The 25,499-nt window shown below is 44.5% G+C and overlaps 2 protein-coding genes across 11 annotated transcripts in view; one reads left to right on the forward strand and one right to left on the reverse strand.

Moving 5' to 3' along the window:
• The window catches only part of LOC125751037 (dedicator of cytokinesis protein 2-like), a 76,604-nt gene that overhangs the window by 31,252 nt on the left and 19,853 nt on the right, over window positions 1-25,499 (forward strand). Inside the window, 6 exon segments of the mRNA XM_049029483.1 lie at window positions 20,468-20,566; window positions 20,731-20,825; window positions 23,313-23,391; window positions 23,516-23,616; window positions 24,309-24,367; window positions 24,489-24,637. Coding sequence (XP_048885440.1) covers window positions 20,468-20,566; window positions 20,731-20,825; window positions 23,313-23,391; window positions 23,516-23,616; window positions 24,309-24,367; window positions 24,489-24,637 — 582 coding nt within the window.
• On the reverse strand, window positions 615-15,537 carry LOC125751039 (sialidase). Of its 10 annotated transcripts, none has more exons than XR_007400496.1 (5): window positions 15,034-15,537; window positions 7,339-8,990; window positions 5,773-5,847; window positions 2,908-3,851; window positions 615-2,455 (listed from the first exon to the last, which is right to left on the reverse strand). XR_007400496.1 is itself a non-coding variant. In XM_049029489.1 (4 exons), exons 2-4 carry the CDS (start codon window positions 8,565-8,567, stop codon window positions 3,689-3,691), a joined length of 1,467 nt encoding a protein of 488 aa, XP_048885446.1. In that variant the 5' UTR covers window positions 8,568-8,990; window positions 15,034-15,537; the 3' UTR covers window positions 615-3,688. The 10 variants fall into 10 exon arrangements, 3 of the variants coding, with proteins under 3 accessions (XP_048885446.1, XP_048885447.1, XP_048885445.1); XR_007400495.1 differs by having other exon boundaries at window positions 2,795-3,851; XR_007400493.1 differs by having other exon boundaries at window positions 615-2,568; window positions 2,795-3,851.

The raw sequence follows: 25,499 nt of genomic DNA on the forward strand, positions 1-25,499 counted from the left end.
ATGTGACTCTGTGTGTGTATGTGAGTGGGTTTGGATAGATCACATTTGGGGACCAAAATGTCCCCTAGGTGCAGTAAAACCTGAAACTTCCTTACTCTTGGGGACACTTCTTCAGGTCCTCATTTGGACAACCTCAATTTTATAAAAATCTGTGAATGCAATCAAAAAAGTAAAAGTGCCAAAAGTCTTGTATTTTGGTTGGTTACTTATGGTTAAGGTTAGGGCTGAGTAGGGGTTAAGGGTGTCGTGATTGGGATTAGGGTTTTTCCCATAGAAATGAATGGACGGTCCCCATTTAGGTAGGAAGACCAACTTGTGTGTGTGTGTGTAGGTCGGCATCATGGGTGGTTCTAGAAAAATTATTTTTCTGAAACCATTTAGCAAATCTGTCGTATATTTTTTTCCTATACATTTCTTACCCCTTGTTCAGAAAACTTTATCATGGGGGACCACCGCCTCCTCTCGGCAAATTTAATCATGAGGGAGGTCGATGCCCTGTTTTGCTTAAATAGGCTGAGCCCCCCCCCCTAACCTAAAGGTCAAGACCTAGAATCCCCCCTCCCCCAGTCAGCATCCATGCCAATGTGTGTGCCTGTATTCCTGTACCTGTGTACATGCGTTCCGTCTCTGTGCCTATATGCCTGTACCTGTGAACATGCGTCCCTTCTCTGTGCCTGTATGCCTGTACCTGTGCACATGTGTCCCGTCTCTGTGCCTGTATGCCTGCACCTGTGTACATGCGTCCCGTCTCTGTGCCTGTATTCCTGTACCTGTGTACATGCGTCCCGTCTCTGTGCCTGTATGCCTGTACCTGTGTACATGCGTTCTGTCTCTGTGCCTGTATGCCTGTACCTGTGCACATGCATCCCGTCTCTGTGCCTTTATGCCTGTACCTGTGTACATGCATCCCGTCTCTGTGCCTGTATGCCTGTACCTGTGCACATGCATCCCGTCTCTGTGCCTGTATGCCTGTACCTGTGCACATGCATCCCGTCTCTGTGCCTTTATGCCTGTACCTGTGTACATGCGTCCCGTCTCTGTGCCTGTATGCCGGTACCTGTGCACATGCATCCCGTCTCTGTTCCTGTATGCCTGTGCATGAATGCGTGTGTCTGGAATTAGAGGGAGGAAATGAGAAATGGAAATGAGAGCGATAGGCCTCCAAGGTACATACTGACCCGGCACACCGACGTGTGTCAAAGTTTTCAATTTCAAGCCGGAACTAGTGCAAGTGCTGCAAGAAGTGGTTTGCAGCGAGGGGCAGTGTTTCCTCACCCATGTTGCAGGCTCCCCCTCCCTCACACACACACACACTCGCACACAACTAGAGAACCAATAAAATGCGAAAAAGGTGAATAAATACACGACAGCTAATTGAAAATACACTTTATTTGCTTTCATAGATTTTTCATAGGTGTGCTAACAAAGAACGGCGCAAGAACTGAGAGCAGGTGAAGGATTGCAGGATGCGCTGTGCAACAGCAATCGTAATAGAGACAATTAAAAAAAAACTTCTGGTTATGTAAATGTTTTATAAATATGGGATGGTTATATTGTTCTGCCTCTATATGTGTTTTAAGTGCTTGTATTGTAATTACTAGATATGTGCAACCCTGTGGGACACAGCTAATACAACACCATACAAAATTTTCGATGGTCACGTATTTCTGAGTGGGACAGCTATTCACTTTCTCAACAACAAATGGGAGCCATTGCCATTGTCTCTTCCTAAATCTACACCTATGCAAGTGAATTTCATTAGTAAGGGTGAGGAGTGAATGAGGAGATCTAAAGAATGGAACGGAGTAAATGACAGATGTAGAGAATGGGGGAGAGAAGGAAAATGACGGAAAAGAGTTTGGGCACCTGACAGGAGGTACAGATTAGTAAGAGGTCAAATATCTTTACCTGGAGCAGAGCAGCAGAGGTATCACACAAATAAGAAAGCGTATACTCACGTTTGACCTGGGGGCATTTAACCTGCCACCTCAACATGGCAGAGTGTGGGTCTTGTTTTGTTTCAGTTACTGGTGACACTAAGTAAAAAATACAGGCTGCATCTCTGTAATAAGGAGGCACCAATCAACCAGACAGCCATCCCTCACCGGACCTCCGGACCTTCATGTTACTATGGACAGCAGTCTGCAAAGCAGCAACTACCTCTGCACCACCTTTATGGTTGGTAATCTGCAGAGCGGTGGCTGTGTATGTAATACCCTCTGTACTACCTTTATAATTGGCAGTCTGCATAGCAGCGGTTGTGTGTGTGAGACCCTCTGCACCACCTTTACAATCGACAGTCTGCATTGCAGCAGCTACATCTAATACCCTCTGCACCACCTATATAATCACCAGTCTGCAGGGCAGTAGCTGTGTGTGAGGCCCTCTACACCAAATTTATAATTGGCAGTTTATAGGGCAGCAGCTGCTGTGTATGTGAGACCCTCTGCACCACCTTTATTATTGACAGTCTGCAAGGACAGCAGCTGTGTGTAATACCCTCTGCACCACCCTTATGATCAGCAGTCTGCAGAGCATCTGCTGTGTGTGTGAGACCCTCTGCACCACCTTTATTATCAACAGTCTGCAAGGACAGCAGCTGTGTGTAATACCCTCTGCACCACCCTTATGATCAGCAGTCTGCAGAGCATCTGCTGTGTATGTGAGACCCTCTGTACCACCTTTATTATCGGCAGTCTGCAAGGACAGCAGCTGTGTGTAATACCCTCTGCACCATGCTTATGATCAGCAGTCTGCAGAGCATCTACTGTATATGTGAGACCCTCTGCACCACCTTTATTATCGGCAGTCTGCAAGGACAGCAGCTGTGTGTAATACCCTCTGCACCACCCTTATGATCAGCAGTCTTCAGAGCATCTGCTGTGTATGTGAGACGCTCTGCACCACCTTTATTATCGGCAGTCTGCAAGGACAGCAGCTGTGTGTAATACCCTCTGCACTACCCTTATGATCAGCAGTCTGCAGAGCATCTGCTGTGTATGTGAGACCCTCTGCACCACCTTTATTGTCGGCAGTCTGCAAGGACAGCAGCTGTGTGTAGTACCCTCTGCACCACCTTTATTATCGGCAGTCTGCAGAGCAGCGACTGTGTGTGTAAGACTCTCTGCACCACCTTTATAACTGGCAGGCTATAGAGCATCTACTGCATGTGTGACACCCTCTGTACCACTTTTGTGATCGGCAGTCGGCAGAGAAAGTAAACTCCGGTGCACACTTGACAACTGCAGCATGATTAGGATGCAGCACACAGACCTCCGCCTCTTCTCTATGTGACACCATAATGGTTATTCAATGCAATCTCTTCAGTACTCCATATATCACAAATGTCCATCACTCTCCTAGCAATGGAGGCTTGTGCTATTCAAGGAAAGGAGATGGATTGTTCATTTCTCTGTGTGACCAGAAGGTTTAGTCTTGTCATGATTACAACTGACCAGAGACAGTCCCTCTTGTATCGTGTAGCAGTATGGTGGGTGCATGGAAGACAGCTGGGGACACCTGCAGGTCCTGGAGGACATTATCCTTGAACTCTTTCTGGAAAGCATGACATGGGGCAAACCAGTTGGACAGGAGAATTCGGTAGAGAATCATCGGCAAAAGACTGCATTTCCATGACAGATATTGAAAGCCTCCCCCACAGCCACTGAAAGAATAGGCCAGTCAGGGTTTAAAGCCACCAAAAGCACTTCCTGCGCAGCTTCTTCACTTTGTTCTTGTAGCTGGTTATTGGAGGAACAGGAGGTTCTAGACTTGGAATGTCATATTCCCTCTCAAGGGATTCCAGAACGCCTTTGAAACGGTCTTCCTGCAGGCGAAAGTCATGTTCCACACTGTGGAAGAACAGAGATGTGACATCGCTCACTCATTCATGGATACATTCGGCGTGTGATGTGTGTCAGCCTGTATGGAGGTTTGCATGGATGCCTGTGTCGGTATCTCAGGCATCTGCAAGTTCACGAGACTGTGTATAAGTGCCCTGTGTTTGTCAGTGTCTGTATGGAACTTTGCCTGAATCGGAATGAAGTAGAATAAACTAAACGAATCATGTCTAGAGGATATTTTGTGCCGGAAATGAAGAAAACTGGGAGTTCAGTGTCCAGTGAAGTAGAAGTCCCTGCCGGATTAAGGGTTTGAGACCCCGTCAGCATCCGAAAGAGACTTAATGACATCTTGAACTTGTCATCCAGACGACAGGATGAGTACACAGAATGAGATTAACAGAATATGAGGTGGGGAAATCAATGAAATGGGGAAAATTGCGGTTATGTAGATGAGAAGGAGCAACAATAGAGCCAGATGAATAAATCATCCACCAACAGAGAGCAAATCCCTTATTAATGCACAGAGACCCAGACAGCGTGAGAAAGAGGGCACATGCCAACCCTGAGCCTACAGAGAGGGGCCTATTAGTATTCTTTGGTCTGAATGTGTGTTTGTCATCTCTGTCATCGTGCTACCGCCTCATTACTTACTATAGGGTCAGTTCTGCTAATGGTTCTGACTGGAGCTTGTACCTGATTAGCTCCGGCGGCTCCTAAAACTAATTGGGAACGACTCAGCACATTTAGGAGCATCTGGTGTGTGAGCCTGGTCTGGTTTTTGTATGCAGCAAACTTTGCAGTCCTCAAAGGGTGTTTGTGCATGCGTGTGTGTGTGTGTGTGTGTGTGTGTGTGTTTGCACGAGCGGGTACACCTATCCTTATGATATCATGTTATCCCCATAGTATGATAAATATCCGGTTTTGTTCCCTTATGGGGACCGGTTTCCTGGAAAAAACTAAAAATGCAAAAATTCTTGTTACTTATGGTTAGGGCAGGGTGGGGGTTAAGGTTGTCATAGTTAGCATTAGCATTTTTCCCATAGAAGTGAATGAGCGGGCCCCATAAGGATAGGTATACCTGACATGTGCGTGTGTGTGCACGCATGTGTGTGTGTGTGTGTGTGTGTGTCCTAGCAGTAGATGGGCTTTTCAAGGTCTCCAGACTGGCTCAGCACATCGTCTCCTTCTGTCGATGTTCCACTTCATCTCCTCCGTGCACATTAATTCAAATTGACCAGCCGAAATATCTCCAGACCACCAGCATCAAACTCTCATTTTCTGCTGGAAAATAATTAAAGAACAGCTCCTTTGACAATTCAGCCTTCCCACACACATGCTAATACGATGTATAATCTTTGTCTTTTGCTTTTGTTCCGTCTCAAGGTGCTTAATACAAAAAATCTCCTTTTAATCTCGGTAAATTAGTAAGCAAAATATTGTCTCTTTTAATATTCAGAAATATGTTAAACATATATATGTGCATATAAGTTTAAATGCGACGGCGTGTCTGTGCTTGCAGGTGTGTGTCTGTGTGGGTGTGTCTGTGTGTGTGTGTGCGGATGTGAGTATCATGTGGTAAACTGACATCCTGAAAGAGTACATTTAAAATAATCTTTCTGGGAGCCAAATTGCTGAAAGCAGATGGAGATGTATGTAGAAAGTGACAAAGAGACCAGAGAAGAGAGGGAAATGTGTAAAAGTCAGGAAAGGAATGGAGAGAAGCAAAACGTGGGACAGGAAAAAAAAGGTAGCTTTGAGAAAGAAATGTCTACACAGTAATCTGTGTTGTGAAAGGGGAGGAATGTAGTGAATTATGATGCAAAGCAGACATCTGCAGTCCGGATAACCATCAAGCAGAGAGCGCAGGTAGAGGCTGAATGTTTGTGGGGGTGGAGGTGTAGGCATCATTGACATGCATGTTTGCAGATACCTGTAAATGATGCAGGCCATGGTCTGGCACGTGGAGCAGTTGTTCAAGTCTTGTCCAGTCCTGTAGGAACACCGACTGTCGCAAAAACAAGGTGACAGGAGCAGATTGAGGTGCCGGTAATGAGGGAAGACATTTTCTTGCCCATATGCATGCACAGACGCGCATGAGAATCATTGAAAGGTACACCCCCTCACGCTCACATTCAAAAACGCAGCAAATAAATAAATTACACAGTTCATGCGGTAATATTTACTAGGTTAGTTACATTACAATTTCTTCCTTTTAGTGAGGGGAACTTCACAGTGAAAGAAAGGATGTAAATACGGGGGATTTTAAAAGGGAGAGAGGAAGAAAACAGGATAGAGATGGAACAGAGGGGGAGTGGGAAGGAGGGAGATGGGGGCCGGTGGGATGGGGAAGAGAGGCAGGCAGGGGAAGAGAAAGCTTTTTAGGCTTGCGGGAGAGATAGACGTAGGGAGAAGGCGGAAGAGAGAGTGAAGGAACTGAGAAGGAGAAGAATTCTCCCTAAGATCAAGCTAAAAACAGGGGCGAGCCACACAGGGGGTGGGGGCTGTCGTTACCATGGGGACTGTGGAATGGAGGTGCCGTGGAGAGAAGTACAGTAGTTGTGGGTTTGTTGTGGGAGGTGTGTTCGGGGGAGGGTGAAGGCAGGTGTGTCACATGACACCCAGCACAGTCGCTGCTTCCATCAAACAATGCATAGCCTCACACCTACGTTACGGGGGGTTATGGTCAATCTCCTGACCGTTACCAGACCCGGAAACAATGTGGGATGTCGCAACCCTGGGCTCGGCACTGGGTTTAAACCTTCATGAGTAAATGAATGATGTAACTGCTGTTAAATTAGACTGACCTTTGACCCTGCCTCTAGGTATTTCACAAAGACTTTCATTTACCTTGTGCATACATTATAATAAAATACAATGTATTTTTAATGGAATGTGTTATAGTCTAAATAAAACCCAGGAGACTAAAACTAGAGGCTTGCTGTCATATATTTTGATTGGTTTGAATTTGTTTGTGAACATTGTTAAAATGCAACTAGCATGTCATAAAAAACAGCAAGTTCAAATCTGCTGCTAGTCATTATTTATTTATTTATTTTTGTAGTTATTTTTTATTTATAAGTTATAAGTTATTATCAGTTATACACTTCATTGATTTCAGTGGCCTAAATTTGTGGGTATCCCCCTCTGGATGAAGTGATGTAGTGTTTAGGGATAAGCACGTTTTAATAATAAGCACGCGGATTCCAGCCTCTGGCACTGTGTCTTTTGAGACGATACAGCTGTACCCACTGAACGGTAACGCAACAGAATAAAATGAACTGTGCTGTGAAATCAAAGCACCCTTGGAAGAGAGTGATATACACCAAAGCTTTGATTGACGACACAGCTATGTTTGTAGCTATGAAGACCATTTATATTGTTGGATGACCATGGTGCGTTGACATTGCTGTTGCGACTTTTTTCAGACAGCGAGATGACATACCATAAACAATATGTGGGCCTACACACGCTTTGCTTGGCCATCTTTGCCACCTACCCTTCACTTAGAGCCTTGTTTTTCTCAAGGTCCTGAATGACGTTGAGCAGGACCTTTATCTTCTCTTGATTGTAGATTAGATTCTCCTCCACGCTTTGCAGCCGACTGTGGAGCCCCCCGGAAATGCCGTTGCATTGTGGGATTGCCGGTGTTGACAGAAGAACGTGATGGTTGTGGGCATCTGGGAACAACAGAGCTGGGTCCACTTGGTGGCTTGAAGCAATCGAAGGTTCTGCTGGAGCTTCTGAGTCAGGGATTTTGTTTGGGGTGCCTGGGGTTGTTGGTGTGGGGAGTGTGTATGTAGAAGGAAGAGGTGTACTAGGTTGCGAGTCTGTGGGATTCTGGGGAGTAGGGATGGCTTGCTTAAAGAGTGTGTGAGTGGGCAGAGCCTGTGTGGTAGCTTGGGTTGTTGGTCTTTGTGATGGTGGGGTGAGGCTAGATGGTTTTGGATATGTGTGTGTCGGGGAAGGTGGACTAGATGATTTGGGTGTTGCATGTGTCAGGGGGACTACCCCACTTGATTTCAGTAGGGCCGTCCTCCTACGGCAGGTTGGAGACATGCAGGTCGAGGTGGGGGTCTGCCGTCGGCCACACTTAGTGCACAGCCGGGGAGCCAGGGGGCAGGGCCGAGGACTGGCCTGCCAATCTTTTGTGCCCCGCCCCCTGTCCTGTTGTATGGGTGTACTAGGCACTGGCTCCACCCCTTCATCGGCATCAGAGATCACTCCACCGACTGCTTCTGATGCAACAATGCTACCGTTAGTGTACCGGGAGCTTCTATTGCTTTTCAGCTGGCAGCTCGATGGTCCTCCTGATTGTGCAGTATTCAGCTTGATCATCCGATGGCAGTAGACCCCGCCTCCCCCATCTGCATTTACTGCACCTTGCGTGATGCTATTAGTTGTATTCTGTGAGGATTCCCTAGTGACATCAACTTCTGACTCATGGGAAATCCTCAATAGTGAGGTCACCACAGCATCTGTGACATCGCCTCCACCTTGTTGGCTGGTAGTGTTCTCGGATTGGCCAGGGTGTTTCCTTTTCTTTAGGGAGGTCAGCGCTTGGAGTCCAGGGGATGTCTGCACCCCCACACTGCAAAGGGGGCCCCATTTTTGTGGCAACATCCCACCAACTTTTTCACTGCCCCCCATCTTCCAGCTCCGCCCCTCCGCCAGTGGTACACCTAACTCTGTCACTGGATTGGTGATGTCAGCTGCTCGTCGCCCCATGACCAGACACACTGGCTCAGCCCCCTGAGGAGCTCATATGAAAGAGGATGCTCTTGGCCATTTTACACATAGGCTCGTTAAGAGGTCAAATAAGATGAAGATTAGGGCTTGTGAATTAATGTTGAGAAAAAGTGGGCAGAACTTGTCTTGCAGTGATAATTTATGTGTCACTGTATTACAGTGTGTGCTTGATTGAGCACCTGCCTGGTGATTGGATATTGGCTATCGGATGTGCCTGCCTGGTGATTAGATATTGGCTATTGGATGTGCCTGCCTGGTGATTGGATATTGGCTACTGGCGTTACCTGCCTGGTGATTGGATATTGCCTATTGGATGTGACTGCCTGGTGACTGGGTATTATCTATTGGATGTTGGAAAGAGGAAAAGGTCTCCAGGAAATGGTTGACCATCTGGGCAGCATCCTGCAAAGACACAGACTGGCAGTTATAGTTTATAACATAAATATGGATAAAGCTTTTTATTCATACCTTTTTTTATTAAAAACCTCTTCAGCTCCTGGCCTTGAGTCACAGTTTTTCATAGCTATATAGAAGTTTTATGCTACACAGACACAGCCTGAGGATCAGCTGTAGGTTGTAACATTGCATGTCTGGACAGGATGATCGAAAGGCTTTCTTTCCAGTATTAAAATTGAGAATTTACATTGGATGACTACAGCAAAAATTATTAGGCAGAAACTCATTATCACTGCTCCTGGTTGTATCAGTTTGGACACCTCTAACTCATCCTAGGTAGCTTGAAAGGCCATCAGTTTTATATTTGCACATTCTGTGTCTTTCTTTTCTGCCACACGATGTAATTTATCATTACAGACAGCTTGACGGCTGCAGTAATTTCACTGCTTCTTGTTTACATTCCATTTTGACAATTTGTGATTGATTAGTTATCGGTGTGTTTTTCCCTTAAGTTACACCTTGGTAATCTTAAAAATTAAACTAAACCATTTTGCTTGTATTTTGTGAAGAGAAATTCCTGTAATATACAGAAGGGTCATAGTCGAGAAAATAGCATGTTTTAAAGAAGAGATTTCACACAGGAAATGTCAGAAATATGTAATTGCATAAGAAATAGTGCAGATTCTGGGCATTGGATAAATATTATTTGGATCCAGGGGAGGCTGGGAATTGCCCTGGGGAAAGTCACTGATCAGGTGAAACAGCAGAATGACCAGAATCAGCAGAAACCGAGGTGCAGACAGTCGATCCGTTAACAACAAGGCAAAGAAACACTATTTGTGCAGGCGAGGTTAGTAAGGCTACAGTAAAGCATAAACCAAGTGAATCTTTTAAACGCAGTACTTCAGTATCACTTCTGTGCAAAACACGGTAAGGGTACAAGAGACGTCTCCATTTAATAAGCATCATAATTTAAAAATCTATAGGCGGGGGCCAGTAGTATGATTTATACCCAAAAGATTCCTCAGAGTCAACGTTCCAGCGGATGGGAGAATCATAGTTTTTTTTCCTGTGGTCTGTAGTGGTGCCTGTCTGGTGCTAAGCTTTAGTGTTAATTCAGTCCACAGCATGGGGGGGGGGCTTGTGTTGGTAATAATTTATGCAGGTGTGCTAATGGCTTCATTAGTTAGTGACAGCAAAAATGAATAAGTGGAAGCAGGAGGCCGTGGAGCTGCGGGGGTGTAGTGGAGGATCTGAGCGTGTGCGTGTGAGTGTCTGTGTGCGTGTCCGTGTGTGTTTATATGTGTGTGGTCCAGGTATACATTACATTGCTGGGAAGAAATGTCTCCACAATGTAATAAAAACTAGTTATTCTGACGTTGTGGGGACCATTTTTTTCGGTCCCCACATGGGGAGATTCAATTTTATAAAAATCTATGACTGCAATCAAAATACTAAAAACACCGAAAGTCTTGCATTTTGTTTGCTTACTTGGGATTAAGGTTATGGTCGTCATTGTTTGGATCAGGGGGGAGGCAGGAGAGAATGGCAGGGCCTGCATGGTTGTCTGTACATATTTGTGTTTCTGAGAGGTGAATGGAGGTGCTATATGTTTGTATCTCCTGCTTCTGGCCCTCAGTTTAATTTGCACAAGAGGGTGGCGTCAGCATTCTGTGTGGATGTTTAAACTCCCATTTAACATTAATACCCTTGACAGCAGACCTTTTGATCATTCTGGCGAAGCGGGTTAGCTTGTGTTAAAGTCTCCGTGTCTACATGTGGTCACCCGACCGCAGGAGTGTATGTGTGCGAGGGGGTTGGGGGGGGGGGGGGGGGTTGAGGGGACTGCAGGTGAATGGGTCACAGCTGTACACCGTGCAGCGCATCACGGCAGACGCTGTCATTTATATAACAACTTCAGTCCACTTTACGCCACGCCGTTAATCCAGATCCTGCCGAATACAGGCCACTGCAATCCCTCTGGAGCTCGGCCTTGTCTGTCCCCTAATCCTGCTTTGTGTTCTGCTCTGTAGAACAACAGGTGCATTGCAACCCCCCAAAAAAATAAGAAATTAAATTATATATATATGAATATGTATATATATATACTATATATACACTATATACATAAAAGAAGAGCAATGCAAAAATAGGAAAGCAAAAGGCAGTTTTTAAAGAAATCAGTTTGTTCACCTGAATTTTACTGGTTTTCGGAACATGGGCAGTTCCCAGATGTCCCGACAGGGGTCTTGCTCTAACCTCCTTAAAAAAGACATATAACCTGAATTTTGTCACTAAAATATATTCCAGAGCAAATGGGTAAAATTGTCCCTTCCGAGACAAACCTTAATCTAATCAAGGAACTAATTAAATAACAAATAAAATCATTTGTGATTATTTAACCGAACCACCATGTGTAATTGTCCCCATCCTGGCATTTAAGTGCCCAGCTAAAAGGCTTGGAACATGACATGTGCAACTGCCCTTCTCAGTAGAGTAGCATGGGGAGGCAGGGGGGCACCAAGAAGCCAGGACATCAGCGCACATCCCCCTCGTAACAAGTAATCACCACTTTTAACTGATTAAACTCCCAGATGTACAACCCCAGCTAAAGGGACAGATTGAGACCCAGGGTGAAATTCAGACACGACAGGTTTGCTCTTCCACCCCTGGCAGTAACATCGTTTTGATGATATGGAGGCGGGAGAAGGACTTTTCAAGGTGATCTTTGTATTGTAAAGCGGAGCAGCAGTGACACTACGCGTACTACACTGCTCTAGTGACAGTGGTGCCCCTTTCAGTTTATAAAGGGAAGACACAGCCTTTTTTAAAGACTATGTCAATACGATGCATATTCCATCCACCTGACACTGAAATCCAGTGCAGCTATCACTGGTAACATATTTACATATTTACAGTTTATCCATCGGGGTATTTTTACAGAAGAAATTCAGGTTATGTGCCTTCCTGAAAGGTATAAAACTGGGGTCTCTTGAGAGACCAAAACCCGGAAACCATTTGGTAACAGGACAATTTTTTCATTGTCTGAGATTAGGAAGACCAAACGAAGGAATAGTACAAAGGACTGCAAAGATAACTAATAGAAAGTAAAGGTAAAGATAAGCTTTTAGCAACTGAATCAAAGACTGTAATGTCGATGCAAAGAAAAACGTAGCTTTTGCTTAGTAAATATCCCCTTCTTAGTAAATTTCAGTTACTGTTTCAATGGCAGGAATATATACAATCAGTCACGTACAGACTGGGGTTATTTAGAAAGCAGAGGCATGTCAGTCACACTTTATATTTCTCAATAGATTTATAACCCTCTTTTCCAGGTTTATTGATTTAACATTCTCTGTGTTCCTTCTGTTTCCCCTTGGTCCAGTAATGCCCAATATAACCAGATCACGATAAAAAAGATATCAGTTCAAATTGTGGTTAAATTAATATCAGAACTGATACGTTTCTCTGAATGGTTGGCGCTCCTGCTGCCTGAGGATTCTGGCTTATGAGATACATGTTAGCAGCGACGTCTATGGCCTGCATTTGAGTTTACTCATACGGAATAATGCATTAGCGATGCTTTTTCGTAGTATTTGTGTCTCCTTGAGAAGACTGCACGGCTTGCACCATTTATTTGATTTATTTGTTTATGGAAAACGAACTCCTCATTTTTAAGGAAGGCCAATTTAAATATTTCCCCAAGCCCTTAAAGATCGCCGTTGATCTCAAAGGACAATGATCTGTATACCATAAAGTGAGGCGTACTTTTAAACCCTGAGTAGTTTACACCACATCATAGCTGTTTAACAGAACATATTGTAGTGGTGTTTAATGGGAAATACCAGTGTGATGTACATTTGTTTAATGGGAAACACCATTGTGGCATCCTGGTGCTCAAAGAGAAACACTACTGTGATACGCAGGTGTTTATTGGGAAATGCCAGTGTGATGTTTAGGTGTTTAATGGGGAAACTCCAATGTGATATGCAGGTGTTTAACAGGAAACACCAGCATGTGCAGGTGTGTAATGGGAAGCACCAGTGTGTTATGCAGGTTTTTCAGGGCAAACACCAGTGAGATGTGTCTGATGGGAAACAGCACTGTGACATGCAGGTGTTTCACGGGAAACTCCACTGTGACATGCAGGCATTTAATGGGGAGCACCAGTGTTATATGCAGGTGTTTAATGGGCAACACCAGTGTTATATGCAGGTGTTTAATGGGCAACACCAGTGTTATATGCAGGTGTTTAATGGGCAACACCAGCGTTATGTGCAGGTGTTTATCGGGAAACACCACTGTGACATATAGGTGTTTAACCAGAAACACCACTGTGATACAGGTGTTTAACGGGAAGCTTCACACACTCTGAACAGAGGCAAAATTTGTATCGCTTTTACTGGAAGTTTGAGACAATAGTGTCACCCACAGAGCCACCATCCTGCCCAGTGTGGTATTGGAGCATTTAAATACGAAATAATGTGATGTACAGATTTATAATCGGAAATTATGATTAATGCATACAGTTGTTGTGATCATGTGTAGTGTCTTTGGTTCTATGCTTCTGAGTTCATGTTTCTGTGTATAGATAGGCATGTGCCTGTCTCTCACTTTATGAGTGTCAGTGTTTATGTGTGTGGGTGAGCATGTGTATCTGTGTGTGTGTGTGCATGCTCTTAGCTAGGGCTTCTAATGTGTTAGCACAGGAGAGGACCTTGCCGGGTCAGACACTTTTCCAGGTGTCTGCGTCGGCGTCCAGGACAAAGGGTGCCGGAAAAGGTCCCACCGGCACACAGCACACTTAATGTTGCGCTATAGGGAGGTCCAACGCTGGAACATTGTTCTTCACAAACGTGTCCCTGACACAATCTAAAACCTAACACCTCCTGGGGTTTTAGCATCCCCCCGAAGAGTTCAGACCCTCAGTTTAGCTCTGTGCAGTTTGTTATGAAGCATGCAGAGGGCAAAATTGCTACACGGGGCTCTGTGGAACCTGCTGTAGTTAAAAATGTGCGGCTAAAACCCAGCACTGAATAAATATTTCAGAGAGAAATTACTTTTGCACAACAAATGCACAACTGACTGACTGACTCAAAGCACAGCTGTAATGGCTGTAATTCACTAAATACCATGAGCCATACAGACTCACAGAAACAACGTCAATCATGCCATCCACATTACCATATGCGTGCGCACACGCGCACACACACACATGCACGCACATACACACACACACACACGCACACACACACACAGGTTTGTAATTATATCTTTGTGGGGACTCTCCATTCATTTCTATGAGGAAAAGCCTAATCTAATCAATGATAACTTTAATCTCAACATGATGACCTTAACCCCTACCCGGCCCTAACCTTAACCATTTGTGAAATCTTCACAGATCTTTGTGGGGACCTGAAAAATGGTCCTCACAATGTAAAAAAAAAATTGACATTGTAGTCCCCACAATGTAATATAAACATAATCCACACACACACACATCCATGTTTGTATTCAAATCTTTGTGGGGACTCTCCATTCATTTCTATGGAAAAAACATAATCTAATCAATGACGACCCTAACCCCTAACAAGCCCTTACCTTAACCATAAGTAACCAAACAAAATACAAGATTTTTGGTATTTTTAATTGTTTAATTGCAGTCACGGATGTTCTTAAAATGGAGTTTTGTGAATAATTCTATATACTCTATAGCCCCTTTCACATATATCCATACACTCACAAAGACACACACTATGCAAACTCATACAAGTTATGTTGACGCTATCTCCACCATCCAAACTTACACACATACATGGGCATGCAGACATTCGACACACCATAAACTCACATGCACGCACATCAAATCATGCATAGCTTTAGATTTAAAAAAAAAAAAAAAGTCTCTCTCTCCCCCTCAGAAGGACTGTCTGGAAATGAAGGCCAGTACTAGGACATGCTTGTCTGCCAGTAGCTGACCATTCAGTCATTACATTGAACATTAATATGATGTCCAGGTTGTTCTTGCAGTGTTGTTGCCGTGACTTACCGCTACTCCATGGTTACAGCCAGGGTTCCAGTCATGTTGATAGCTATGGAATGCCTCTTGATTCCACAGACTCCAGTTATAATCTCCAGATTTGCCCAGCTTTGGACTGCCCCACTGCTTAGTCTCAGCTCTTGGAGGACACCCTGGTCAAATCGTCCATCCACTGAGGCCAGTGAGCGCGTTGTCCTTCTGTTCTAGTGCTCACCTGGACCTTCTGGCTTTCTGTCGCACGGACACACTCACAGACACGGCCAGCCGGCACCCGCAGTGGAACAAGTGTAGCTCAGGAGTGACTTCTGAGGCTTTGTCTCGCTCTTGTTTCAGTTGGCTGCCCTGAGCTCGGGAGTCCTGCCTCGACGGCTGGCTTCTGCCTCGCTCTGACTCTCCTCTTGCTCTCTCCCCTTCTCTCCCTCTCTCTCTCTCTCTCTCTCTCTCTCTCTCCCTCTCTCCCTCTCTCTCTCACACACACATTTGTATACACAGCTCCACTGATGATTTGCGAAATCTTCCAGAAATCAGCTGGAGGGAGAACGAGGGAGCAAGAGGAGTGTATTTGTGTGTGTGTGTGTGTGTGTGTGTGTGTGTGTGTGTGAGAGAGAGAGAGAGAGAGAGAGAGAGAGAGGTGATTTCAACTCCTAGTGAAGGGATCGTGTGAAAAATACACACAGATGTTTAAAAGAGAAGTGACAGACCCTCCAGCAGAGATTTTTAATCAGAGAGTTCAGACATGGGAGTTGTCTGTATTCCCACAGTTCAGAATAAAACAGCTCAGACTGAGACGGACACGAGACTAAGACTGATAGGGTGGGGGACTGAAAGGGGATCGGTGACTGATGGGGATGAAAGGCTGATAGGACAGGGGACTGCCAGGGACTGAAGGAGAGCTGAACAGCTCTGTGCATGACAGAAAGTATGTTTGTCCATGCGTGCTTTACATTACATATTTCTATGCATGTGTGTATGTATATATCTATGTCTGTACATGGGGTATATAAATGTGTGTTTTTACACGGTTTATATATCTGTGTGACATACAGTATGTATGTATTTGTGTGTCTTTCTGATGCTCAACATGCGCGTTGTACTGGGTGTCCCTTTAAGGGTCACTGTGCACATATGTTTACTGAACTGGTCTGAACTGGTCTGCAGATTCCCTTGAAGGTTATAAGAACCATGGGCTTATCCATATGTAAACATTTTAGGACACACAAACACATCAAGCGTGCCTGTACATAAGCACACATGCAGATATGCATACACTCGCTCACATGAATAGGTGTGCATGCATATATATAAGCACTCTCACAGTTGTGCATCCTTGAAGATGCACACAAAGACACAGCTGCCAGCAGACACACAAACACACACCTTCACACATTATGCACACGTATGTAAACAAACCGCTTGCTCACGCACCCAGTCAGCAGGCTGACTTGCAGTATTAATAGGTGGCAGATTGTATAAAGAGATGTCCAAATAAGGGCTTGGGGAGGGAGGGATTCACAAATCGCTTTTTAATTTGAGTCTGACGCTGGTGTAATGAGATCTCTCTGTGAGTACCTTTCCAGTCATATGAAGGTGCAGGGAGACGAAGGCTGATTAGCACTCATGAACGCTGAGTTTTTGATAATCAAATAAACCTTTGTGCATGTGGTAGAGACACTGAAAAACACATTAGATTAATAGCACACATAGTTTTCTTCTTCTTGCCAATAGGAATAACTAGTAATTTTATTAATTTAGATGTATCAATGATTTAGCTACTGTTATGTGTATTTTCCATGTCACTACAGAAAATGGGCTTCCGTCGAGACAATGAGTCAATGCAGACCTATTTCACTGCAGGTCTAAAATAAAAAGAACTGTTATGACTACAGGGTTATTCCAAAGAGAGCAGTAGGATGTACGTGTTGAGCACACAGTGTACCTATTACACCAAGCAAAGATTCTGAGCAGAACTTCAACATAGTAACAGCGGAGTTTTCATGTCTATTTATGATTTATTCATGTTTATCCTGCCAAAAAATTATAATGAACAATAATAAAAAAAAAGTAACAAGAGTCTGTATAACTATAATGCAGGTGGTACAAGGGAGGTAGGAACCAGCAGGTCCATCCTGCATAATTCCTGGGCCTGGAACACAATTACATCAACCAGACCCCTATGATCTGTACCTCCTCCCACCTGGGCCCTCTACTGGCTAACCAGTAACCATGAAAAGCAGGGATTTAGTATTGGTTGACCATACATTGATACACTATATGGACAAAAGTACTGGGACACACCTCTTAATCACTAAATTCAGGCGTTTCATTCAGACCCATCACCACAGATGTATAAAATCATGCACCTAGCCATTTGTGAAAGAATTGTTTGTTCTGAAGAGGTCAGTGAATTCAAGTGTGGTGCTGTCATAGGATCCCGCCATTGCACTGTCAGTTTGTGAAATTTCTTCCCTACTAGATATTCCACGGTGAATTGTAAGCGGTATTATTGCAAAGTGGAAGTGTATAGGAACATCAGGAACTCGTCCACAAAGAGGCAGGCTACTTATAGTAACAGAGCAAGGTCACCGAGTTCTGAGGCACATTGGACATAAAAGTAAAAATATGTCCAAAAAATAACTGCAGAGTTCCAAACTTCTTCCTCTAGTATTAACCAGAGCACAGTTCCAGTGAAGGGAATCTTAATGCTTCAGCATACCAAGACATTTTGGACAATTCTATCCTTCCTACTTTGTGGGAACAGTTTGGGGAAGGAAGGCCCTTTTCTGTTCCAGCATGATTGTGCCCCAGTGCACAAAGCAAGGTCCATAAAGGCATGGATGGGTGAGTTTGGTATGGATGACCATGACTGGCTTGTACAGAGCCCTGACCTTAACCCCTTCACACACCATTGGGATGAAGATTGTGAGCCAGACCTTCACATTCAGTATCCGTGCCTAACCTGACAAATGCTCTTCTGGATGAATGGACAAAAATTCCCACAGACACACTCCAAAATCTTGTGGAAAGCCTTCTCAGATGAGTGGCAGCTGTTATAGCTGCAAAATGGAGACCAACTCCATACTGATGCCTATGGATTTAGAATGGGATGTCATAAAAGTTCCTGTAGGTGGAATGCCTAGTTGTCCCAATACTTTTGTCCATATAGTGTAGGACCTGGAGTGGGGTTAGGGACCAAGATGGATATGCAGCCATGTACTGCTAGTGTGTGATGACATCACAAAGGGCCTCATTATAAGCTGTTTGGGTGATAGGGCGGTTGCATGCCATTGGTTTTGGCTCTAGGGTGTTGCTATAAGGTTTTGGTACTCAAGATGCTGCTGTGGTTTAGAGTGGGTGCAGCTTGGTCAGGCTGGAGCACTGTGTCTGGAGAGGTGGGTCATGAAGTATCTGCAGAATCGAAGCATTGAGTTTTTGGGCGGGAATGGTGGAGGGGTAGAGATCAGTGGCCTGACATCTGCTCTGTCCTGATTTCCTGGTAATCCCCAGAGATAGCCTGCCATTAGAGAGGGCTTGAATGGCACAGGGGGCCTGGCCCAGGGTGAGCGATTGAGGACAATGTTAATTCCACCCAGGAAACCAATTACTGGAAAGTAGAGCGATGAATGATGACCCTGAAACACACAAATCTACTCTAATCCCCGAGGGTGTCAGATTGCTGTCATTGGGGATCTGTTTTTCGGGGTATGTACTGGGCATGTGTGTCAGGTCGTACACTGGGGAGGTCTACCGGAGATGGAAAGTGCTTCGGGTCTGTGTCAGTGACCTGTATTGAGTTGTCTGCTGGCCAATCAGATTCTCAGTGAACACGCTTCGTGTGCCAAAAGCAGAATGCAAGCCGCACCATCTCCTCATTGTTTGGGAATGGGCTGCACCCCAAATAACCCAGAGTTGGATCCATTGCTGTGTATGACTACAGGCTACTGTCTGACTTCTCCCAAAGAAACATATCCTGTTAATGAAACACTTTTCGGTCAACAGTCACTTGCAGATCAAGGTCGCCCTTCTCATCCTCTAATCTCCCATGATTCCCTGGTGTAGCCACATGCTGCCATGCAGAGATGGCAGACTCGTGGGCCGTGACAGTGATCCATTTGTTGTTATGGATGCTTTGGTCTAATATATGGATGAATACACAGGATTCCTTCCTATTCTTCTTCTCTGTCAAATTAGCTGTAAAATCCAACACAATGTCATCAAGATACAATATAAATGTATTCAAGACACAGCTGGAAAGAAAATGAAAATCGTAATGCAGAATTAAAGGTTGTTGTCAGTCACTAGACCGGGAGCGATAGAACGAGCATCCATCAGCATGTGAGAGATGTAGTTTGTTTTGGTGTATAAAATAGAGAAAGCAACATTGTTATTTGCTTCCAAAATGACTTTAATAAAGAACAACTGCAAAAAAAAAGCCTTGCTGTATTCAAGATGCAGCACATGGTTAATAATTTATTTGTTTGTATTGCAAACTGTAATAGTGTCAGTTACAACTTGGAATGAACAATTACAGTTGGGGATTAAAATAATTTTATTACCTGACTGGCTTGGGCAGCCCCTTAATTAATTGTCACAGTTGGGCCCTTCATTTGAGCTGTTCCTCAGGGTTCTCTGAAGGCCTTTCCCACTACTCAGACAATCTCTGGATTATGAGTCTGTGTCTTAAACAGCACACCACCTGCCGAACCTTTCAGAGCATAAATTTGCATCTGTTAATCAATGCAAAGTCCCTGAGAAATCCATATTTCAAATATTCCTCAAGGTAGAAAAGTAGGTTATCCTGAGGACCTTTTTCATGGGGCCAGAGAGCCTGTGGTCGCACTGCATCATGCCGAATTAAGCATTTGGGTTTGCGGCTTCAGGATGCAGGCGTATTAGCATTAAGCTGCTGAATATCGGTGTGACGCGGCCTGGACTGGGGAGCCGAGAGCAGCTAAACTGCATCCAGGGACCCGTGGGCAAGGATGCTAAAATTCCATAGTGGCTGCATCCACTTCTCCTCCACTTCTCCTCTGTGCTTTTTCAGTAGAAGTCATTTAATGCAGCCTCTTGTATGAGCAATGAGGTGCATTTCCTCAGCTGTGCAATCAATTCACCCCCCCCCCCCCTCTCTCTCACTGTAAAATTAAGTGCCTTAAGCCACTTACGGCACATGGTATCTTCCTCTTGACCTGCTATGGACTTTCTTCCTATTTACTACACTCACATACCTTTCCTCTCCACCTCCTGCATCCCTTCTCCACACTCTTCCTCTTATTTAAACACTCAAGTCTGGAGCCCTAAGCGTCATTCTGACATCGGAGGTCGGATTATCACGGGTCTTGTCAGAGGTCCTGCCACGGGGTAAATATAGAGATGTGAGGAGGTATCCCACCCCTCCGCATTTCCTCATTCTCTCTTTCTTTGTTTCTCTCTCTCTCTTTTTCAGTCTCGGGTGGTAGCCTGCATGACAGCGATCCTCAGTCAGATGGATGACCGCCACTATGCCCGCTACATTGAGACATTCTCAGGCAGCTCGGAGCTGGTGGTGAGACATGGACATGTGCTCAGAATGCACATGCACGCCCACGCACTTCGACTTGGACACGCCTGCACGGCCAGGACAAATAGCCATGAAGATAAATATACCAAGATACTGTGGGGAATGGAGCTGGCAGGCAAGCAGGATGACAGCAATGTCTATCATTTCAGGACTTTCTTATGGAGACCTTCCTGCTGTTTAAGGATCTCATTGGAAAGCATGTCTATCCCTCTGACTGGATGGCAATGATAATGGTGCAGAACAGGTGAGGATGAATTCCTTGTATGAGCCCCTGTCTTTTTTTAAATTGGCACCAGGTTTCCATGATTGGGAATGCAATGTCATTAGCCAAGGGTAGCCTTGGAGTAAGAATCCACGTGCAGGCACAGTCAGCTGACTCAGAACAAGGCCAGAATTCCTCTCGTCCCTCATCACCAGGCAGGGTGTCCTGGGTAGTGGGGGATGAGTAACCTCACCTTGGATATGATCGCTTCTTTAAAAAAAGCAAGGTGTTGAAACGGGCCAGGAAGTCGTCTGATCAAATGTCATGACACATCGGTCCACCAGGGGGTGCCTTGGCATCTCCGGTACTGAAGATGGAGCGATGGTTTTAAAACTAATGAGCTGGCCAACAGGACCTTGCATCACTCCTGCTCTGCTGATAACAGAAGTGCCGGTAGCCAGTTTGTCAGAGAAGATCTTATCATCTGAGTGAAGAAGAGCCATGGGCATGTGGTATTAAGTAGGCCCAGGTTCTCTCAACATTAGGTCCTCACCACAGAGCACATGATGTCAACATGGCCTTACTCACTGTCGTCAATGTTGCGGGCATCACAGGCTTATGCAAAGTGAAAAAGTGACAATTAAATAATAAAAAAAAACCCACATTTTTTTCAGATGCAACTGTGCTCTCATTTCAAATAGTACAAGGCAGTGTCTTGAACTGCTCTCTTCCCAGGATGCTCTCTGGAGGTTATCTAGCAGAATTTTAATGGTTTGTGCCTGAGAGTGGACAGCCTAACAAGTCTGCAGCTACCCGGAGGCAGCAGATGGGTTTGGCCCTGTTGGCCGGTTGTGGCATCTGTGAACATGATTACTGTCAGGTACCAGGCAACGGCTGGAGAAGAGGACAGAGGTGGTGTGAGGTTAAAGGATGGAACAATATTAGGGAAAGAAAGGCCCAAAGTGTGGAACTGGAAAGACAGGTGAAGAGGATTATCAGGATCAAGAGGAGTAGTGTGGGCAACACCTTAGCCTAACCCCCCCTCCCCGAATGGCTGCATATTGCCCCCCCCCCCCCCCAAGAATAACCAACAAATGCTACAAAAAAAGTCCCCTGACCAGCACCAAATGCCCCCCCCCCCCAGTGAAAATCTTCACCTTGCCATCAGATTTGTTCTGCCACTGACACTGCAGAGGAATGAGTACCCAGTGCCTGGGAATTAAAATAATAATAATAATAATAATAATAATAATAATAATAATAATAATAATAATAATAGTAAGACAAATTTTAAAAAGATGATGGATCCAGTGTGGGACAGTAGAAATTTGACACTATGAGAAATATTGCAAAAAAGGAGGGAAAAAAAACAATGAGGGGAAAATAGACTGGATGAAAAAGGAGCAGTCATTTGTGTTGCGGGGGCTGCTTTCATGTGCAGGGAAGGATCAGTCAAAGACAAGCACCGCTGGTGGGGAGAGAAATGGACTCATAAAGAGGCTAGTGAACAAATTAGTCTGTGTTTCAGTTATCATCAGAAAGACTCTCTAAGTGTAATGTATTCATAATACATCCGCTGGCTTGTGCGGCGATCAAAGTTACCTGTAGTGGCATCTCATTTAAACATCTCACGTAAAGAGGCCACATTTCACACTGTGTGCCAGCTGTTGGCATTTTAGAGATAAACAAGCTTCCTGCAGAATTAAAACACAGACATACGGCAATAAACGTGGCGATGTGTTGTGCCAGGTTGTGCTCAGACATATCCCGGCTTGTTTCCACTGCCCGGTTTTTATGACAGACTGCAAACCGAAGCCGGGGCAGATAATTCCTAATGTGAAGCATCAGTGAGCCTACTGCTGTACCGAATCTGATCAAGTGAAACCATCTTAGATTCGCACATCCGTTTTACAACCACTTATCCTTGCCAGCATCACAGGGGGACCTGCAGCTAATCCTAGGCAACACCGGGCACAAGGCTGGGGTGCACACTGGACGTGATTGCAGCTGACATGCACACGCTGACACACTATGTTGGGCAATTTAGAGATGCCAAATTGCCCGACTACATGTCTGGCCTGTGAGAGAAAACCAGAGTACCCAGAAGAAACTCATGTGACACGGGTAGAACATGCAGGCCCCCCACACACAAAGATTCAACCCCCAGTCCTAGCATTAGGAGACAACATTGCTACCCAACAAGCCACTGTGCCTCCCAATCTTAGACCTACATCTCAATTCAACATAATTCATTGTAATTCAGTTTCTTCAATCAAACCCAAAAGTGCTTAACCGATAATTACAAAACGGTATAACAACAGTACTTTTACCTGAGTAAAAGTAGAAGACAATGGAGACGATTATAGTTAAAGTTGGAAAACAATCTCTGAGGCCAGTTAGCTGGTCAGCTTCCCCCAAGACATTATACAAGTCAGACAGAAGTGTGAATGTGTTACCAAAACAGTGCTTCTCTTCAGCCTTGCTCCTTTTGCTAACCTTTGCTTTTGGTTATTTTCTTCACCTTTTCAGAGTTTTTCTCAGGGCTATAAACACCTATGCCGACACCATGAACCGTAAATTCCTGGACAACAAAAATTTCGAAGTACAGGTTAGATTTCAGGTTTCTTACTCTTCCCTAAACTCCAGAGCTGGACAATAAGTAAGTGAACGAAACGAGTTTGGCTGTGAGCCTCTTTGTCACATTGTGTCTGTATCGTTTCCTGTTTCTGCAGTTATGGAACAACTACTTTCATTTGGCTGTGGCCTTCATTACCCAGGAGTCCCTGCAGCTACAGCACTTCTCACCCACCAAGAGGAACAAGATCCTGTCAAAGTGAATGAACCTTCATACTATCCATCTATATTCCTGTTAAAAATATGCAAGACATATACCGCCAGTTACCACCAGTAATAAAGATGGGAAATTTTACATTCCCCCCATGACAGGAATTCGTCTGTACTTTTATTAATTAGTGGCATATCCAGTTTCACTAACAATACACAACTTTCCCCATTGTAAATACATCAGTCTTCCATAAAGCAGAAAGGAAGTACAGGCGGTCCCCAGGTCAAGAACATCAGACTCGTACTTATGAGTGGACTGCCATATAAAGCCTGTAATATTAAGAAATTGGGTTAAATACAATGATTCGTAATACCGAACACACACGTTACTTTGTAACGCTCGTGAAAACATTGTGTGGCTTCATCTGCAGTTTGTCTGTTTGAGGTACAGCGCAGAATTGTATGTACTAACTTTTATTGTTGCTGTGTGATAATAATTATTATGTACTGTATTATTATTTTTCTGACTTGCATACAAATTTGACTTTAAGACTAGGGAACAGGTCTTGTTCGTAACCTGGGGACTGCCAGTGCCAGAGTAGTATGTTCTGTAAAGAATACATTGTGACAAATACTGTTAAAGGTTGCATACTAAGAGGTCTGGGGGTGCAGTGCGATCCGCTGGCATCTATTCCGTCAGCCATACACTCGTATTCCAGTCTTCCTCTCTTTTTATTTCAGGTATGGGGACATGAGAAGGCTGATCGGCTTCGCTATCCGGGACATGTGGTACAAACTTGGTCAGCATCCGAGATAATGGGGCGGAGCACATTTATATATGCCGATGCAGGAGCACGTGTGCAGAATAAATAAGAGTAGGGGTCTGATTACTTTTGGTGACCGTGCCTGTGTCTTCGGCAGGAAACAATAAGATCTGTTTCATCCCCGGCATGGTGGGACCCATTCTGGAGATGACCCTGATTCCTGAAGAGGAGCTGAGGAGAGCCACCATTCCCATTTTCTTTGATATGATGCTGTGTGAACACAGCCGGTCCAACCATTTCAAAAAGGTACCAAGCCAACCTACAATAAAAAATCGCTTTAAATGCTGTACGCATACAAAGACACACTGTACACATTTGGTGCATATTCTATAGTACACATCCCACTCACAAGACATAATGTACACCACTATACATACACTATAGATTGTGCACATTATACATACTTTATGGATTGTACAGACTACATATATTATAGACTGTACAGACTGTACATACACTATAGAGTGTACACACTATTCATACACTATAGAGTGTACACACTATACATACATTATGCAGTGTACAGACTGTACATACACTGTAGAATGTACAGACTATAAATACACTATAGAGTGTGCACACTATACATGCACTATAGAGAATCTCGATATACCAAATTCACCAGGCTATATACGCTGTACACCGTTTAATAAGCCAAATTATTGTGTGTCCATGTGTGTTTTTTTTTTATATGCATTGAGACTTAGTTCTCGCTAAATTCTTTCTTAGGTGATATTTCTTTGTATGCAGCTCTGATGTGAAGCAGTGTATCTTGTTCCCACAGCTGTGTTTCACTTGTTACTGGTCATTCACTGGAAGCAGAGCATAGCAGCTCTTGGCTCCTTGACAGCTGCATGCTTGTGATGTTCTATCTGCTTTACTTGTACATTGCCTTGGACAAAATCACCTGCCAAACAAGTATAAATGTAATCTTGTTCATCTGCAACCCAGTATTTTATAAGCATTTTGAAGATTAATGAATGGGTAGGGGCATCGTGGTGCAGTGGTTAGCACTGTTGCCTCACACCTCTGGGACTCGGGTTCGTGTCTCTGCCTGGGTCACATGTGTGCGGAGTTTGCATGTTCTCCCCATGTCGTCATGGGGTTT

Source organism: Brienomyrus brachyistius, chromosome 10 (assembly GCF_023856365.1).
Source record: "Brienomyrus brachyistius isolate T26 chromosome 10, BBRACH_0.4, whole genome shotgun sequence".
In the NCBI taxonomy this organism is placed as follows: Eukaryota; Metazoa; Chordata; class Actinopteri; order Osteoglossiformes; family Mormyridae; genus Brienomyrus; species Brienomyrus brachyistius.

Excerpts from the sequence above, each read along its gene's own strand:
- LOC125751039 (XM_049029488.1), bottom strand. The coding sequence starts at position 8,567 with ATGGGGCGACGAGCAGCTGACATCACCAATCCAGTGACAGAGTTAGGT. Across the intron at positions 5,848-7,338 it reads AACAAGGCTCTAAGTGAAGG|TCGGTGTTCCTACAGGACTG; the intron begins GTAGGTGGCAAA and ends TTTTTGCGACAG.